The 19,548-nt window shown below is 40.0% G+C and overlaps 1 protein-coding gene across 1 annotated transcript in view; it reads left to right on the top strand.

Annotated features, from left to right (window-relative positions):
* The window catches only part of LOC142750494 (protein kinase C delta type-like), a 37,416-nt gene extending 18,336 nt beyond the window's left edge, over positions 1 to 19,080 (top strand). The window contains exons 4-8 of the mRNA XM_075859495.1: positions 943 to 1,034; positions 3,693 to 3,755; positions 8,950 to 9,232; positions 16,955 to 17,083; positions 18,035 to 19,080. Coding sequence (XP_075715610.1) covers positions 943 to 1,034; positions 3,693 to 3,755; positions 8,950 to 9,232; positions 16,955 to 17,083; positions 18,035 to 18,196 — 729 coding nt within the window. The 3' untranslated portion in view covers positions 18,197 to 19,080. The remainder of the gene's footprint in view (positions 1 to 942; positions 1,035 to 3,692; positions 3,756 to 8,949; positions 9,233 to 16,954; positions 17,084 to 18,034) is intronic.
* Positions 19,081 to 19,548: the final 468 nt, after the last annotated feature.

The raw sequence follows: 19,548 nt of genomic DNA, 5'->3' as shown, positions 1-19,548 counted from the left end.
GTATGTACAAATGACCATCTAGCGTTGTAGGTTTCTATGTTGATGCATATGGTGGTGTTTTGCATGTCTCCGGCTATTATAGACACCAGTCAGTGGCCATGCCTGTTACACATAGGACAGCATCTTCCTGTGTGCCTGTCTATCTCCACTCATCATCTCTGTGCTCATGTTCTTGTATATAATGCACATGATTACAAAGCTTTGTATAGTAGTGTGTTGTTACACGCTGCTGTACTACAGTAAGCGCATTATCTCTCTGTTTCTTACTTTCACACTATCCTTGCAATAAAAGTTCAAGTTTGGACATCGCTCCTGAGTCAATGAATTGCTGGGAAAGAGTTTAGCTGCCTGTCAACGTCTGCCCCTCTGACACATAAGGAGAACAGAATACCTTCTACTCTTACTACTGGATGATGCCTTTATTATGGGCTGAAAAATAATCTGTGTTTAGCTCCATAATTCCAGGCTGGACAATTTATTAATATATCTTTATAGGGGAACTCTGTTCTCCTGACATAATACAGGATATAACTCTGTCTACATGCAGCGCAGCTACCAATAGGGGGAGCTGTCACTCTATGGATGTCACTCTTAATGACATCTTATAATGTTGGGACATGGAAAGCAATGTGTGATGTCATGTATCCCAGTATATACATTGCACTAGTATAGAGAGAATATTCTACACATAGAGAGCAGATAATAAGTCACACTTCTCCTGTGTCCGGTGTCCAGCTGTAACTATAATATCACCAATAAGGGGTTACTGATCCATCATACAGAATATACCTGTCCTATCCTCCCGTCTTCATGTAGTCTATGTCTATGGTGATGAGGCGATAACTGATGATGGGTTCTGTATAGTAGGAGTGTAGAAGCTCCAATCATTTGGTAACTTTATCATCTACATTATCATTCTTCTGTCTCTGTTCTGTGTATTAGGGGCTTGTGCTTCTTGGAATGGAGTACGTCAACTGCGGAGATTTCCATCAATTCCTGCAGCGGAAGGGGCGACTTGACATCCCCAGTGCACGGTAAAGTAGTTGTAGGCCAATAAGAATACAAGATCCAATGATAGCTTCCATTTATAAGAGGACAGTACATAGGATAGAGTGTTAGCCCCTCTGCCCGAATACAAGGTCCAATGATAGCTTCCATTTATAAGAGGACAGTATATAGAATAGAGTGTTAGCCCCCCTCCCCAAATACAAGATCCAATGATAGCTTCCATTTATAAGAGGACAGTACATAGGATAGAGTGTTAGCCCCTCTGCCTGAATACAAGATTCAATGATAGCTTCCATTTATAAGGGGACAGTACATAGGATAGAGTGTTAGCCCCCCTGCCCGAATATAAGATCCAATGATAGCTTCCATTTCTAAGAGGACAGTACATAGGATAGAGTGTTAGCCCCCCTGCCCGAATATAAGATCCAATGATAGCTTCCATTTATAAGAGGACAGTACATAGGATAGAGTGTTAGCCCCTCTGCCCAAATTCAAGATCCAATGATAGCTTCCATTTATAAGAGGACAGTACATAGGATATAGTGTTAGCCCCTCTGCCTGAAGACAAGATGCAATGATAGCTTCCATTTATAAGAGGACAGTACATAAGATAGAGTGTTAGCCCCCCTGCCCGAATACAAGATCCAATGATAGCTTCCATTTATAAGACGACAGTACATAGGATAGAGTGTTAGTCCCTCTGCCCGAATACAAGATCCAATGATAGCTTCCATTTATAAGAGGTCAGTACATAGGATAGAGTGTTAGCCCCTCTGCCCGAATACAAGATCCAATAATAGCTTCCATTTATAAGAGGACAGTACATAAGATAGAGTGTTAGCCCCTCTGCCCGAATACAAGATCCAATGATAGCTTCCATTTATAAGAGGACAGTACATAGGATAGAGTGTTAGTCCCTCTGCCCGAATACAAGATCCAATGATAGCTCCTATTTATAAGAGGACAGTACATAGGATAGAGTGTTAGCCCCTCTGCTCGAATACAAGATCCAATGATAGCTTCCATTTATAAGAGGACAGTACATAGGATAGAGTGTTAGCCCCTCTGCCTGAATACAAGATCCAATGATAGCTTCCATTTATAAGGGGACAGTACATAGGATAGAGTGTTAGCCCCTCTGCCTGAATACAAGATCCAATGATAGCTCCTATTTATAAGAGGACAGTACATAAGATAGAGTGTTAGCCCCCCCTTCCCCGAATACAAGATCCAATGATAGCTTCCATTTATAAGAGGACAGTACATAGGATAGAGTATTAGACCCTCTGCCCGAATACAAGATCCAATGATAGCTTCCATTTATAAGAGGACAGTACATAGGATAGAGTGTTAGCCCCTCTGCCTGAATACAAGATCCAATGATAGCTTCCATTTATAAGAGGACAGTACGTAGGATAGAGTGTTAGCCACCCTGCCCCAATACAAGGTCCAATGATAGCTCCTATTTATAAGAGGACAGTACATAGGATAGAGTGTTAGCCCCTCTGCTCGAATACAAGATCCAATGATAGCTTCCATTTATAAGAGGACAGTACATAGGATAGAGTGTTAGCCCCTCTGCCTGAATACAAGATCCAATGATAGCTTCCATTTATAAGAGGACAGTACATAGGATAGAGTGTTAGCCACCCTGCCCCAATACAAGGTCCAATGATAGCTCCTATTTATAAGAGGACAGTACATAGGATAGAGTGTTAGCCCCTCTGCCTGAATACAAGATCCAATGATATCTTCCATTTATAAGAGGACAGTACATAGGATAGAGTGTTAGCCCCTCTGCCTGAATACAAGATCCAATGATAGCGTCCATTTATAAGAGGACAGTACATAGGATAGAGTGTTAGCCCCTCTGCCCGTATACAAGATCCAATGATAGCTCCTATTTATAAGAGGACAGTACATAGGATAGAGTGTTAGCCCCTCTGCCTGAATACAAGATCCAATGATATCTTCCATTTATAAGAGGACAGTACATAGGATAGAGTGTTAGCCCCTCTGCCTGAATACAAGATCCAATGATAGCGTCCATTTATAAGAGGACAGTACATAGGATAGAGTGTTAGCCCCTCTGCCCGTATACAAGATCCAATGATAGCTTCCATTTATAAGAGGACAGTACATAGGATAGAGTGTTAGCCCCTCTGCCCGAATACAATGTCCATTGATAGCTTCCATATATAAGAGGACAGTACATAGGATAGAGTGTTAGCCCCTCTGCCCGAATACAAGATCCAATGATAGCGTCCATTTATAAGAGGACAGTACATAGGATAGAGTGTTAGCCCACCTTCCCACATATAAGGTCCCATTCATAGAAATGTTATTACTGAAACGCTTCATGAAAAGCCTTTTATAAAATATTAGGATTATTACCCTCCATATGATCTGCAACATGTAAAGTAAAACATAGCAATGGGCACATGTTAGTAAATGATCAGATGAAGGTGTCCATTAAATAATGACTTAACCCCTTGCTTCTCGCAGATATAATAACACAGGTCTGGGAGCACATGTAGTATAAAGAATAAGATAGGTGTGATTGTCCACAGTAATAGGATAACATGGTCAGATATTCTGCCTGTCTGCTCTGTTCTGTAGTATATATTTGTGAGAGCTTTCTGTCCTCCTCTAGATACTATTGTCTTCTCTTTCCTTTGTGCCAGATTCTACGCCGCAGAACTCGTGTGTGGAATTCAACACCTGCATTCTAAGGGCATTGTCCACCGGTAAATACATTCTTATTGTCTTTTTTTGGTGTAATGAGTTCAAACTCAGGCCTGGTTTCTAATTCCAGAGAAAAATCTCTAAAATGTCTACAGTTGCAATATTTCTTTGCAATGTCAAAAGTGTTAAGTTATAGTTTCTCTAATTGATGAAGTTCCTAGATCCTAGGTCAATGTCTACAGTATGTCTACTTTGGAAGTAGCCTACTGGGAAACTGTCTCGTAAGTAGTGACCTAATGATGATGATGCAGTGTCCTATGAATGCTCCCCTAGTGATGTTTAAGGTGTTGTCTATAGGAGGAGATGGAATTAATTGGGGTGGTCCACCACTTGGGGTTCCCCTCTATGATCCACAACAGAGAGCTGAATGGCCGCCATGTAATACAAATAACTGGCTACGGCTATCTAGGCAAACTCAGCTGATTGCCAGGAGTGTTGGGAAACAGATCTGGCGGCTCCCATGTGAAAGGGGTTGTTTGTGGTGAAACAACCACTTTACACCTCCTGACACTAGTGATTCTTTACTATAAACTGCAGCTTCTGATAATCCAAAGGATTGTGCCCAGTCCCAGGTGGATAATAGTAAGTTATATCATTAACCCTTTCAAGACTGAGCTCATTTTGACCTTCATGACCAGCCCCATTTTCTCAAATCTGACATGTGTCAATTTATGTGTTACTAACTCTGGAATGCTTTTGCCTATCCAAGCGATTCTGAGATTGTTTTCTCGTGACATATTGTACTTTATGTTAGTGGAAAAATTTGGTCAATAAATTCATTGCTTATTTGTGAAAAATACCAAAATTTAGAGAAAATTTGCAAAAATTATGATTTTTCTCATTTTAAATGTATCTGCTTGTAAAACAGATAGTAATACCACACAAAATAGTTAATATTTTACATTTTCCATATGTCTACTTTATATTTGCATAGTTTTTTGAACATTATTTTATTTTTCTAGGACGTTACAACGTTTAGAACTTTAGCAGCAATTTCTCACATTTTCAAGAAAATTTCAAAAGGCCATTTTTACAGGGACCAGTTCAGTTCTGAAGTGGCTTTGAGGGCCTTATGTACTAGATAGACCCCATAAATCACCCCATATTAAAAACTGCACCCCTCAAAGTATTAAAAATAGCATTCAGAAAGTTTCTTAACCCATTAGGCGCTTCACAGGAATTAAAGCAAAGTAGAGGTGAAATTTACAAATTTTATTTTTTTTGCTGAAATTCATTTGTAATAAAAAAAAATCTGTAACACAGAAGGTTTTACCCGAGAAATGCAACTCAATATTTATTGCCCAGATTGTTCAGTTTTTAGAAATATCCCACACGTGGCTCTAGTGTGATAATCGACTGAAACACAGGCCTCAGAAGCAAAGGAGCACCTAGTGGATTTTGGGGCCTCCTTTTTTTAGAATATATTTTAGGCACCATGTCAGGTTTGAAGAGGTCTTGTGGTACCAAAACAGTGGAAATCCCCCAAAAGTGAGACGGTTTTGGAAACTACACACCTCAAGGAATTTATCTAGGGGTACAGTTAGCATCTTGACCCCACAGGTCTTCTGCTATATTTATTGGAGTTTGTCTGTGAAAGTGAAAATCTACTTTTTTTCTGAAAAAATATTTTAAAAAAATAATATTTGCAAGGAATAAAGATTAAAAAGCACCCCAGAACTTGTAAAGCTACTTCTCCCGATTACGCCAATACCCCATATGTGGTACTAAACTGCTGTTTGGACCCACAGCAGAGCTCAGAAGGGAAGGAGCGCCATTTGGATTTTGAAGCGCAGATTTTGCTGGATTGGTTTTCAGTGCCATGTCACGTTTGCAACTCCCTGGAGTAAGCAAAACAGTGGAATCCCCCCAAAACTGACCCCATTTTGAAGACTACACCCCTCAAGGAATTGTTCTAGGGGTATAGTTAGCATTTTGACCCCACAGTTTTTTTGCTGAATTTAGTGGAATTAGGCCGTGAAAATGAAAATCTACTTTTTTCTGAAAAAACATAGAAATGTTTAATTTTTACAATGAATAAAGGAGAAAAATTACCCCAAAATTTGTAAAGCAATTTGTCCTGATTACAGCAATACGCCATATGTGGTAATAAACTGCTGTTTGGACCCACGGCAGGACTCAGGAGGGAAGGAACAATATTTGGCTTTTGGAGCTCAAATTTAGCTGGAATGGTTTTCGGGTGTCATGTCGCATATGCAAAGCCCCTGAGGTACCAAAACAGTGGAAACCTCCCAAAAGTCCCTTTAGGGGACTGGAACGAGCGATCATTAGGTCGCTGGTACAATACACTGCAATACTAATGTATTGCAGTATAATGTCATTTTACAGGCTCCTGTAACAGCGCGATCGCTGTTCCTGTCCGTTAGTCCCGGGTGTCAGCTGTAATACACAGCTGACAGCTGCAGAATATGGAGCGGGCGCAGCGCGTGAGCCCGCTCCATATATAACCCCTCGCACCACGACATTCTATTAAGTCGTGGTGCGCCAAGGCGTTAATGCGCAGCGGATGGTGCAAAGTGAAAATTAAAATTTTCCAATGATATGCCATTTTAATGCACAATATATTGTGCCCAGTTTGTGCCACTGAAGACAAATACCTCATACAATGTTGAGCGGGTTCTCCCGGATATAAAATGTCATATATGTGGACGTAAACTGGTGTTTGGGCACGCTGTGGGGCTCAGAAGGGAGGGAACACCATTTGGCTTTTGGAGCGCAGATTTTGCTTGGTAACTGTTTGGGGTTTTGCTGGTATTTCAGTTATGATGTGGGGGTATATGTAATCTGTGCGGGGTACATCAGGGCATAATAACAGGGTATAATAATGGGGTACATAAATAATAATTCGCAGATATGTGGCCTGTGTCACACTGATAAATGGCGCCTGATCCTATCCGCTTTTGGAACACTCTGCACATTTTGCATCGCCATATTCTGAGAGCCAGAACTTTTTTATTTTTTCTCCAACGGAGCCGTGTGAGGGCTTATTTGTTGCGGGACAATCTGTACTTTTCATTAGTATCATTTTAGGGTACATGTGATTTTTTTTTATCACTTTTTATTAGATTTTTTTGGAAGCAAAGTGACAAAGAAACATAAATTCTAACAATGTTTTTTGTATTTTTTTTTTTACAGTATTCACCGTGCGGTATAAATGACATTTTACTTTATTCTGCCGGTCGGTACGATTACGGCGATACCATATGTATATAGGTTTTTTATGTTTTGTGGCGATTGCGCAATAAAATCACTTTGATAAAATTATTTATTTTTCTGTGTCACCATATTCTGAGAGCCATAATTTTATATTTTTCCGTCAAAAAAGCGGTGTAAGGGCTTGTTTTTTGCGGGACGGGTTGTAGTTTTTATTGGTATTATTTTGGGGTACATGCGACTTTTTGATCACTTTTTATTCTATATTTTGGGAGGGTTGATGACCAAACAAAAGTGATTCTGACATTGTTTTTTAATTATTTTTTTTGCGGTGTTCACCGTGCGGGAAAAATAATATTATAGTTTTATAGGTTGGGTCGTTACGAACGCGGCGATACCAAATATGTGTACTTTTTTTAACATTTTCATTTTTTTCCTATAATAAAAGACTTATTATAGGAAAAAAAGCATTATTTCTTTTTGTAACTTTTATAACTTGTTTTTACACTTTTATAAAACTTTTTTATTACTTTATTTTTTACTTTTTACTTGTCTTACTTGAAGCCTGGCAGCACTGATCGCTGCTATAATACATTACACTACCTAGGTAGTGTAACGTATTATAAACTGTCAGTGTGACGCTGAGAGTCACACTGACAGGAAGCTTATGAGGTTCTCATAGGCTGCTGTGCATGGCAGACCCGGGGGCTGTTATATGGCCCCCGGTTCTGCCTTATAACCGACTGCAGCACCTGCAATCGGTCCCCGGGAAAGTTTGTTGTAGCAACAAACTTTCCAGTTTGTTATAGCAACAAACTTTCCAGTTCGTTGCTACAACACACTTTCCCTGCGATCACATGACCGGGACCTGAACTAATCAGGTCCCGATCATATCTCCGGGAACAGAGGTAGGTGATAACAGCGCGATCCGGGTGTCAGCGCTACTCTGAGACACCCGGATCGTGCTTTTAACACCCACCGTGAATTCACGTCGTCACTGCACAGAGCCCAGCAAATGCCGACGTGAATATACAGTGGGCGGTCGGGAAGCGGTTAATGATAGCAACCTGCTAGGCTATGTTCACATCACGTTTTTTGACTGATGCCACTGTTAGGCATCCATCACTTGCCTCCGTTTAATGGATAAGTCGAAAAGCTCCACTGACGTAGCTGTCCATATATGGACAGAATCACTGGTGGTTCCCTATGCAGCAGAGGCCTCCATAGGTTAACTGTGTGGGATCCCCCGGGGATCGATACAGGGAACCCTCCACCCGCACCGTGGCCCTAAGGAAATTTTTAAGCATCCTGAGTCTTCAACGGCTTTTAAAGCAGCCAGAGTCTTCCCCGGGCCTGCTCAGGGTGTTCGCCAATTTTCATTGTATAATACATCGGGTAAAACTGTGCATGAGCAGATAGTGATTCAGGGGACAGCTTCCATCCACAAATATCTAGTGAAGATGCTATTGAAATAAAGAGTCCTACACATCAGCAGCCAGGTGTCCTCTACCATGACGGAAGGCGGAGTCCCTGGTTTCTATTTTGGCCTGGGAACCTATGTGGCATCCTTCACTCATAGACCATTTAAAAAACAACGTATACCACACAGTATACGGTTTCAAGTGGGATCCGACTAGATGGACATGCGTTGTTTACTACGCTATTCCATCCTTTAAAAAAAGGTATACTGAGTTATACCAGGCCGACGTATGCTAAAAGGGCACGCTTTTGGCCTCCATCGGGCTAATAAAGCCCTATGAACATGTTTAGCATCTGTATTGGGACCTTTCCCGACATACACGCTAAACGCAAGGCATGAACTCAATATGAATGAGGCCTTATAAGTATATTCCATTCTTAACTGACAGAAAGCTACGTGCAACAGTTTCCTTCTGAATTGATATCTGCTATCCAACAGTAGAGTGTAAACAGCTCAATGATCCAAGAATAAATACTATTATACACAGATGACTAGTTGTGGCATGAACACTGATTTGACCCCAATTGTTATTTTCTTCTACACAGAGATCTCAAGCCCTCTAACATCTTGGTGGCTGCAACGGGCCATATAAAGATTGCCGACTTCGGTCTGGCACTCGAGAACATCTGTGGAGACCGGTCAGCCACCGAATATGCTGGAACACCAGGCTTCATGGCCCCTGAGATGCTGGCTGAGGAGGAGTACAATGCTGGAGTCGACTGGTATGCATTTGGTATCATCTTGAACATCATGATTACCAGCAAGTCCAAATACCACCGAGGACTATTCAATGCTTCCAGCATGGAAGCGAAGAACATCATTAAAAGGGTGAGTATTTTACTCTATGGGATATATTTTATGCTGACCTAGAACAGTGGTTTACTCAATGGCAGTAGATGTCCTTCACCGAGTATAAGTGCAGAAGCAAAAACCCCATTAAGAAATATTCATTAATATTTATTGTATTTTTCCTTATGCAATACATACCAATAACATTACATTATCTTGTACAGATCATTTACACCAGATATCCACAAAGCTTTAGAATTTTCTCCCAACCCTGCACAACCCACTCCCTGTCACATAAAAACAACAACAAAAAATAGAATCATGCTATAACAATAGTTTACTTGTTATTAGGGAAAGAGTCGCTCCAAGGTTCCCACTTTTCCAAAAACCACATAAATAAACCCCTCTATACAACATCCATCTTTTTGAATACCAGTTTAGAAATTACATAGTCATTCCTTAATGATATGGCCGCATTAAGCAGGTTTTTTTTATGACAAGTGAGTCTTTTAGCGGTAAAATTATAAAATCTGAAACACCCAGAATACATAATGTACATTCAGGAAATAATTTACAATTGAAGATTATATTAACCCCTTCCCGACATTTATGGTAAGTATACGACATGGAAAGCCAGTGCTTCCTGCAAAATGTTGTATAATTACGCCAAATGCTTGGCACCGGCTCAGAGTCGGTGCCGTCATCCCCGGATGTCAGCTGTATCTTACAGCTGACATCCTGCTGTAACGGCGGGGACCGAAGTTAGCTTCGATCCCCGCCATTAACCCCTTACATGCAGCCGTCAAAAGCGATCGCTACATTTAAGGTGTTTGCAGCTCATCGACACCCCAGCAATGAAATCGCCGGGGTGTCGGTGGCTGCAATGGCAATCGGAGGCCTAATACTGGTCTCCCGGTTTGCCTAGCACGGAAAATTCCAGCCCCTGCCCGGAGGCGGGGCCTGAAAGGCTTCCGTAGCCACCAGCAAGATTGCGCCTGCTCTGGAGATGAGCCGGCGTCATTATCGGTGGATATCAGCTGTATGTTACAGCTGACATCCACTTGTAACTTCAGGAACTGGAGCTAGCACCGATACCTGCCATTAACCCCTCAGATACAGCGATCGGATGTGATCGCTGCATCTTTGTGGTTGCTAGCAGATCGCCAGCTGTGCCCTCCAATCGCACGACTGCCAACTGCTATTATGACACCAGGAAACCTAACAATGTCCTCCTGTTGGCCATTACGGAATTCGATTATGCCCCGCTCGTAGGCGAAGCCTAATCGGCTTGCTGTCAGTGAATGACTGACAGAACGAATACATTGCACTACGTAGTATTAGAAAAAAAGTGGGACTAAAGTAAAGTGTGAAAAAAATGTGAAAAAAAAAGTTGTAAAAAATATAATAAACGTTTTAAGTAATAAAATAAAACACAATCGCCATTTTTCCCTTATCAAGTCCTTTATTATTGAAAAAAATAAATAAACCATATATATTTGGTATCGCCGTGACCGTAACTGCCTTAACTATAAAAATGTTATAATATTTATTCTATGCGGTGAACGGCGTAAAAAAACGTAAAAAATAATGCCAGAATTTCTGTTTTTCGGTCACTTTGCCCTACAAAAATTGAAATAAAAAGTGTTCAAAAAGTCGTATTTATCCAAAAATTGCGCCTATAAAAAGTATAGCTCGTCTTTTAAAAAACACAGCTCCGTCGACGAAAAAATTAAAAAGTTATGGTTCTCACAACATGGCGACAGAAAAAATACATTCCTTTTACAAAAGTAATTTTATTGTGCAAAAAGTTGTAAAACATAAAAAAGTGTCATAAATTAGGTATCGCCGAAATCGTATTGACCCGCAGAATAAAGTTAACATGTAATTTATAATGCATGGTGAACGCTGTATAAAAAAAACCCTAAAAAACTGTGCCAGAATTGCTGTTTTTTGGTCACCTTGCCTCTCAAAAAATAGGATAAAAAGTGATCAATAAGTCGCATGTACCCCAAAATGGTACCAATAATAACTACAGCTCGTCCCGCAAAAAAACAGCCCTCATACCACTACGTCTATGAAAAAATAACATTAGTTAAGGCTTCCATAGTTCAGGAAATAAAAAATATGCAGTTATGCAGATCAGAGGTGAACATTTCTACTGTTTCAAGAGGAGATTTATCGGGGGCCCTAAAATTAGGGAACCAGGAAGGGGAGGCCCAAACAACTGCTAGAAGCGAGGGTGCCCGTATTATACCAGGACAAAACTTCCCAGCAAATTTCCCCAAACTGCAAAGGTGCGGAGTGTGGACCAAAATGGGGATAAGTAAAGACACCGTTTATCAGTGCGACACCGGCCTGTGCAGAAATTATTGCTTCACAGCGTAACACACATCTATGGATTATTTTATTGTTTACCCCATTATTATACCCCCTGACTATGCCCCTGATGTACTCTGCCCAGCTTACATATCCCCTACATTATAAATGGAAGCACCAGCAATACTCAAACAAAACTACTACCAAGCAAAATCTACACTTCAAAAGCCAAATGGATCTCCCACTCATCTGAGCCCTACAGCGTGCCCAAACAGCAGTTTACTTCCACATATATGACACCGCCATACCCGGGAGAACCCTTTTAACAATTTTTCGGGTGTGTCTACAGTGGCATAAGTTGGGCACGACATAATTGCCACTAAATTGCCAATTCTGGGGAAAACTTTGAATTTTTACAATGCACCATACGCAGCGCATTTATTAATGGAAAAGACCTGTGGGGTGAAAATGCTCACTACACCCTTAATAAATGCCTTGAGGGGTGTAGTTTCTAAAATGGGGTCACTTCTGGGGGTTTCTTTTATTATTTCCCATCTGAGCCTCTGCAATTGTGAACCAATTCTGTGTAATTAGCCAAATTAGGCCTCAAGTTTGCATGGTATTCTCACTCCTGAGCCCTGTCAAATGTCCAGGCAAAAGATTAGGGCCCCATGTAGGGTGATTCTAAAACCGGGAAACACAGCATAATGATTGGGGAGCTGTCTTGTTATGGTGGCACAAGCTGGGCACCACATATTGGCATATCTATGGAAAAATCCCATTTTCACTCTGCAATATCGAGTGCACACTAATTTCTGCAAAACAGCTGCAGGGTTAACATGCTCAATACCTTGAGGGGTGTAGTTTCCAAAATGGGGGTCACTTATGGGGAGTTTCCACTGTTTTGGTCCCACAGGGGTTTTGCAAATGCTACATAGCGATCACAAACCAATCTAGCAAAATCTGTACTCCGAAAGCCAAATGGCACTCCATCCCTTCTGAGCCCTGCAGTGTGCCCAAAAAGGAGTTTATAACCACATATGGGCTATTGCCGTACTCGGGTGAAATTACTTAACAAATGTTGGGGTTCTTTTTCTGCTTGAGAAAATGAAAAACTTATTTGTTGAGAATATGAAACCTTTTCAGCTAAAACTACGTCTTATTGGAGAAAAATTAAATTTTTATTTTCACTGCCCAATTCAAATAAAATCTATGAAACAGCTGTGGGGTCAAAATGCTCACTACACCCCTAGATTAATTCCTCAAGGGGTGTAGTATCACAACTGGAGTCCCTTTTGGGTAGTTTCCACTGTACTGGTACCTTAGGGGCTTTGCAAAAGTGACATGGTTTCAAGAAACCAATCCAGCAAAATCTGTACTCTAAAAGCCAAATGCCGCTCCTTCTCTTCTATTCCTTGCCATGTGCCCAAACAGCAGTTTATGACCACATATGAGGTATTTCCGCACTCCAGAGAAGTTGCTTTACAAATGTTGGGGTTCTTTTTTTCCTTTATTTGTTGAGAAAATGAAAAATTTTGAGCTAAAGCTACGTCTTTTTGAAGAAAAAGGATTGTTTTTATTTTCACTGGCCAATTCTAATAAATTCTATGAAACACCTGTGGGGTCAAAATGATCACTACACCCCAAAATGAATTCCTCAAGGGGTGTAGTTACCTAAATGGAGTCACTTTTTGGGCGTTTTCCTTGTTTTGTCCCCTCAGGGGCTCTGCAAATGTGACATGGCCTCCGCAAACCATTGCTGCTAAATTTGAGCTCCAAAAGTCAAATGGCGCTCTTTCCCTCCTAAGCCCTGCCGTGTGACCAAACATCCGTTTATTACCACATATGGGGTACTGTTTTACTCGGGAGAAATTGCTTTACAAATTTTGCTGTGCTTTTTCTCCTTTAGTCCTTGTGGAAATGAGAAAAAATTAGCTAAACTTACATTTTCTTTGAAAAAATGTAGATTTCCATTTTCGCGGCCTACTTCTAATATTTTCTGCAATAAACCTGTAGGGTAAAAATGCTCACTATACCCCTAGATAATTTCCTTAAGGTGTGTAGTTTCCAAAATGGGGTCACTTTTGGGAGATTTCCACTGTTTTTGCACCGCAAGAGCCCTTCAAACCCAACATGGTGCCTAAAATATATTCTAATAAAAAGGAGGCCCAAAATCCATCAGGTGCTCCTTTACTTCTGAGGCCTGTGCTTCAGTCCAGTAGCACACTAGGGCCACATGTGAGATATTTCCTAAAACTTCAGAACCTGGGCAATAAATATTGAGTTGCGTTTATCTGGTAAAACTTTGTGTTACAAAAAAAAAATGGATTAAAAATGAATTTCTGCAACAACAAAATATTTAATTTGTAAAATTCACCTCTACTTTGGTTTAATTCCTGTGAAACGTCTAAAGGGTTAAGAAACGTTCTAAATGCCGCGCCGATTGTGTAAACCGTGGTCGTGTGCATGGGGCCATAGAAAAGAATGGGTTTGCAATTTACCTGCAAAAATGCAGATAAATCACGCCTGCAAAAGCAAGGTCGAGTGTAAACTATCAGTAACAAGTTTTAAAACAGGAATATTACGGGTTTTTAATTTATTTTTATTTTTAATGGCCCGACAAGCAGAGTTGATCTGAATATATTTGAAAGCCATATCCTTCGGTACATCAAATTTCAGAGCCAAAATGACTAGTTATTTTATTTTACCATCTATACAGAGATCATTTACTAATATTACTCCAATTTTTTCATGGCCTTAGCACAACCTAGCAAACTTAGGGGCTGAAGGTCTAAATTACTCTATAATAAAGAAATAACTAATGAAGAAAAAAACATGAAAATTTTTTTGCAATATACCCACATTTTCCATCATCAGACAAGCTGTAGATTTAGAATATATAGATCCGGAGAGCCGTCCATAGTCCAGTAACTGAAAAAAATATTTATATCTGTAAGTTTTCATATCAACCAGTGTTATGGAAAAGACGGATGTCACCATTTATCAGGAACAGTAATTGGCAGCAAAATAACACATCCTAAAATCTGGAGGGTTTACACCTCTATCATCCGGAGGATACTGCAAATATACCTGTGTAATTCTAATCTTCCTGCCATAACCACAGAGAAGATCATTCAAGATACCATCTATAGTTTAAAAAAATGAAATGTCTATCCAGAAAGGCGCGTTTCTCAGCATGTATAAAATCATTGGGAGAATAAACATTTTAATCATAGGAAGTTTCGCCATAAACGAAAAGTTCAGTTTGGTCCTGAATTTAACTTTTTGTCTAAGTTCAACAATAAGGGGACACAAATTAAGTTTCATAAAGTCCCCTATGTCCCTCCATATATAAATCCCCAAATATTTAATTTGGTTCTAACTGGGATCACGGTCCCTAAATCCTCAGCATTGTCCGTCTAAGGGTAATAACATTAATTTTTCCCAATTAATCAAAGATTAGAAAATGTAGCAAATTCAGCAAGTTTATAGTTAATAATGTGTATAGAGACGCGAGGAGAGCTCAGATATAGTCATATATAATCCGCATAGACAGATATAACATCCTCGTATTTCCCACTCCTGAATCCAACAATTTTACTATCTTCACGAATATATATCGCTAAAGGCTCCATAACCACTGAAAATAATAGAGGAGATGAAGGACGTCCCTGACGTGTACCTTTCTAGGTTGAACTGGGATGATCATTTATTATTGATTTTGAGTCTTGCACACGGCTTCTTATATAAGATCTTCAGCCATGTTATAAAATTGTATTCATACAGAAAGGCCTCTAAAACTGTCCAAATGTACTCGACGCTGTTAACCCCTTCCCGCCGCAGCCATTTTTTAGATTTTCAATTTAATTTTTTCCTCCCCACCTTCCAAAAGCCATAACTTTTTTATTTTTCCGTCGATATAGTCCTATGAGGGCTTGATTTTTGCGGGACGAGTTGTAGTTTTTTGTATTGCCATTTATTGTGCCATATAATGTACTAGGAAACGGGAGTATTTGTGGAGTAGAAAATTTTAAAAACAGCGATTCCTCCATTGTTTTTTTAGCTTTGTTTTTACGGAATTCACTGTGCAATTAAAACAACATGTTAACTTTATTCTTCGGGTCAATACGATTACGGTGATACCAAATATATATCGTTTCTTCTATATTTTACTACTTTTACAAGTAAAAAACTAAGTGTAAGAAATTACATTTATTTTGTGTCGCCAAATTCTGAGAGCCATAACTTTTTTATTTTTGCGTCGATTAAGTGGTATGAGGGCTTATTTTGCAGGATAAGCTGAAGTTTTTAATGATACCATTTTGGTGTACATGCAACGTTTTTATCACTTTTTATTCCATTTTTTGTGGGAGATGAGGTGACCAAAAAATAGTGATTCTGGCGTTTAGAATTTTTTTTCTTTTATGGCGTACATCGTGCAGGTTAAATAATGATATCTTGTAATAGTTCAGACTTTTACGGATGCTGCAATACCAATTATGTTTATTTTTTTTTTACTATGCTTTAGAGGGAAAATGGGAAAAGTTTTTTTTTTTAACTTTTAATATTTATTTATTTTTACATAAGAAAAAACAACTGCATTTTACAAATTTCTACTTTTTCTATTAGTTCCCCAAGGGGACTTCAACCAGCGATCGTTGGATCGCTTGCACTATATACTGCAATACTAATGTATTGCAGTATATCGTCTTTCTGACAGGCTTCTATTAAGCCCTGCCAGAGGCAGGTCTTAGTAGGGGCATAAAGATGGCAGATCGTGGGACCTTCATTAGGCCCCCAGGCAGCCATAGCAACCATCGCCACCCCGTGATTGCATTGCAGGGGGCGCGATGAGCTGCTAGAGGGGGTCGTCCCCCTCTTCCTAATGATTTAAATGCTGCAGTCTCGATTGACCGCGGCATTTAACGTGTTACTAACATACAGCCGACACCCGCATCGTATGGAGCGGATTCACTCCGTGAGCCCGTTCCATACTTCTCCTACCCGACTGTGATGTATGGATATGTCAAATGTCGGGAAGGGGTTAATTGCTTTTGTAGCTTCGAGTGACAGCACTGCCCCAGAAGAGCCATGATGGGCCTGAAGATGTCCAGACAATTTTCTTGAGTGAATAGAAGTCGATATAACGGAATAAAGCCTGTTTGATGTTTATTAACAATGAAGAAATATTCCTACAACAAATCATGAAATCCTGGAATAACCATCTGCTATAATATTCTCCCTGGTCCCCCAGCAGTTATGTGCACCCCACCACCTCATAGCTGGCTCCTCTTATTTCCTGACAACGGTCCGTTCATTATTAGACAATCACTCACCCTTCATTGAGATATAATCCGTAGTTGTAAGATCATTGATGGAATATAAAAGGTTGTAGATTTCTGTATTGAGAACGAGCCAGATCAATTATAGTTGTTTCATTTTCAGCTCCTCCGGGAACATCCTGCCAAGCGTCTAGGGGTCAATGGTAACATCAGAGCCCATAGGTTTTTCCAGCATATTGACTGGGACTCGGTACAAGCTCTTAGAATGCGACCACCACACACGCCTGTACCAGTAAGTATAAGATCACATGTTGAAGCCTTTTTTTCCACTTTTTTTTTAGGCGTCTTTTTAAATCAATTAAATGAAAAATCCACGGTCCTTTGCTGGTCAAAATGCGCATCAAAAACCTTCAAACAAGCATTTTTTCTTCTGCCTCCCATTGATTTCAATGGAGGTTCAGAGAAGGAAACAGCTCCAAAAGAGGGAACGCTGCTTTTTTTCCCTGGAGCCTTCAAAAACCAACCAGAAAAAAAAAAGCCTCTGTCTCCCATGCAAATCAATGGGGCTAGATTTGGGGCGTTTATTTAACCCTGATTCCGACACGGTTTTTATGTCTAAACCAGCGCCAAAAAACACTGTGTGAACTGGGACTTGAGAATGAGAATGAATGGTCCTTAATTTATATTTGTTTACATTATCATACTGGTTTCTTTAAGAAGGAGAGCATTTGGGTCTACATAACAATGATAATTACAATATCCTTATCAAAAGAGTGGTCCAGTTTAGATAATCAATTTTCTATATATTTTATTAGGGAATTCTCAGTTAATAGATGGAGATCATCTGTTCATGATCCTCATCTTTTGGCCAATGTGTAGAGAAGTGACAAAGAGCATCTCTGGAGGACCTGTCCCATATTACACAGACAACCCATTGATATAAATAGACATTGTGTAATGCTTCATTTACCCTGTGGTAGCGCTGCAGGGAAATTGAACACATACAGCCAGGTTTCCCCACAGATTTAAGCTGATCGCTAAAGGTCCCAGCAGGAGGACACTTTGTGATCAGCTAATTGGTAAGAGAACCTTTTAACAAATAGGGATTGTCCAAAGTGGATAACCCTTTTAAGTGTAAACATTTTGCATTAGAATTACACAGTTTTCATAAGCTTTATTCAGGGCTGTGATGAGAATTTACCATAATAATATCACCAAATCCTTCTGCTTCCTTATCTTTTAGTCAAACAACATCCGGCGCAGCTCCAGACCATTTGATATCATCAGAATGGAGGCAGCAGAGGATAACAACATGGCCATATCAGCAAACCACCAGGCCATATTCACAGGGTTTTCATTTGTCAACGCTAACTGGAAAACCCTGGACAGTGCACCAGCTCTTTAACATCATCAGAGCAAGCTGTCCTCCTAATCCCCAAGAAGAACTTCAAGAGGAAGAAGACCATCCAGCGGAAGAAGACCATCCAGCGGAAGAAGACCATCAAATGCAGAAGACCATCCAGATGAAAAAGACCATCAAATGCAGAAGACCATCAAGTTCAGAGGATCAAGGTAGCATATTCTTCAACAGGTCAAGCTGGATGATGATGACGACACCAATAGCTTCCAGATTGCTTAAATCTGTTATAAAGAAGGTAAGTACCTTAATGTCTATGTTTGGCATTAGGATGTGCCTGATCATATCATGCACACCACATGCCTAGAAAAGAAGAATATTATGATACTATATATATAGTGTTACACCATATATATACTTCATAAGAATTTTGAAATACTACAAATTACACTTACCGGTGACTACCGGTGACTGTAATTTTATTTTTCCCCCTTTTCTATGACATTTCATTTTATTGTCATCGGAAATGGGGAAATAAGGTGAGTGATGGCCGGCTATTAAGGGGTGGAGGAGGCCGGATTTTTTTTTTTTTCATACAGAATGTATTCATAACATTACCTATGTGTTGCATTAGGATGTGTCTGACCGTACCAGACACACCCCATGCCCAGGTAAGAAGGTAAGCAGCTTTACATAAAAATGTCTATGTTTGGCATTAGGATGTGCCTGATCATATCATGCGCACCACATGCCTAGAATAGGAGAATATTATGATACTATATATATAGTTTTACACTATATATATGTACTTCATTAAAATGTCAAAATTCTATTTACCGGTTACTACCGGTGACTGTAATTTTATTTTCCCCCTCTTCTATGACATTTTATTTTATTGTCATCGACGATTGGGGAAATAAGGAGAGTGATGGCCGGCTATTAAGGGGTGGAGGAGGCCGGATTTTTTCTTTTTTCATTTACATACAAAATGTATTTTTAAAAATTCTGATATGTGGCATTAGGATATGTCTGGCCCTACCAGGCACACCTCATGCTTAGATGAGAAGGATATTATGATTCTTTATATATCTACTGTTACACTATATATATATATATATATATATATATATATATTCTTGCCTAGAGTAGAAGAACATTATTGTAACGTCCGCGGTCAGAGACCGCAGACTCCTATAATCCTACAGACGTCTTCCTCCCCAGAGATGCCAGCACATGCGGCCATCGTGTTCTGCAGTGACCACTAGGGTGCGCACTCTAGCTCATTCCCGGCCTTAATGGGCCAGAGCACACACATGTTTTAGATTGACTGATTGCTCCCATGATCACCCTGGACTATAAGTAGGGCCCTGCCCCTTCCTTCATTGCCTGAGCTTTGTTGT

Source organism: Rhinoderma darwinii, chromosome 3, assembly GCF_050947455.1.
Source record: "Rhinoderma darwinii isolate aRhiDar2 chromosome 3, aRhiDar2.hap1, whole genome shotgun sequence".
Classification (NCBI taxonomy): domain Eukaryota; kingdom Metazoa; phylum Chordata; class Amphibia; order Anura; family Rhinodermatidae; genus Rhinoderma; species Rhinoderma darwinii.
This window is presented reverse-complemented; position numbering and strand designations above follow the sequence as displayed.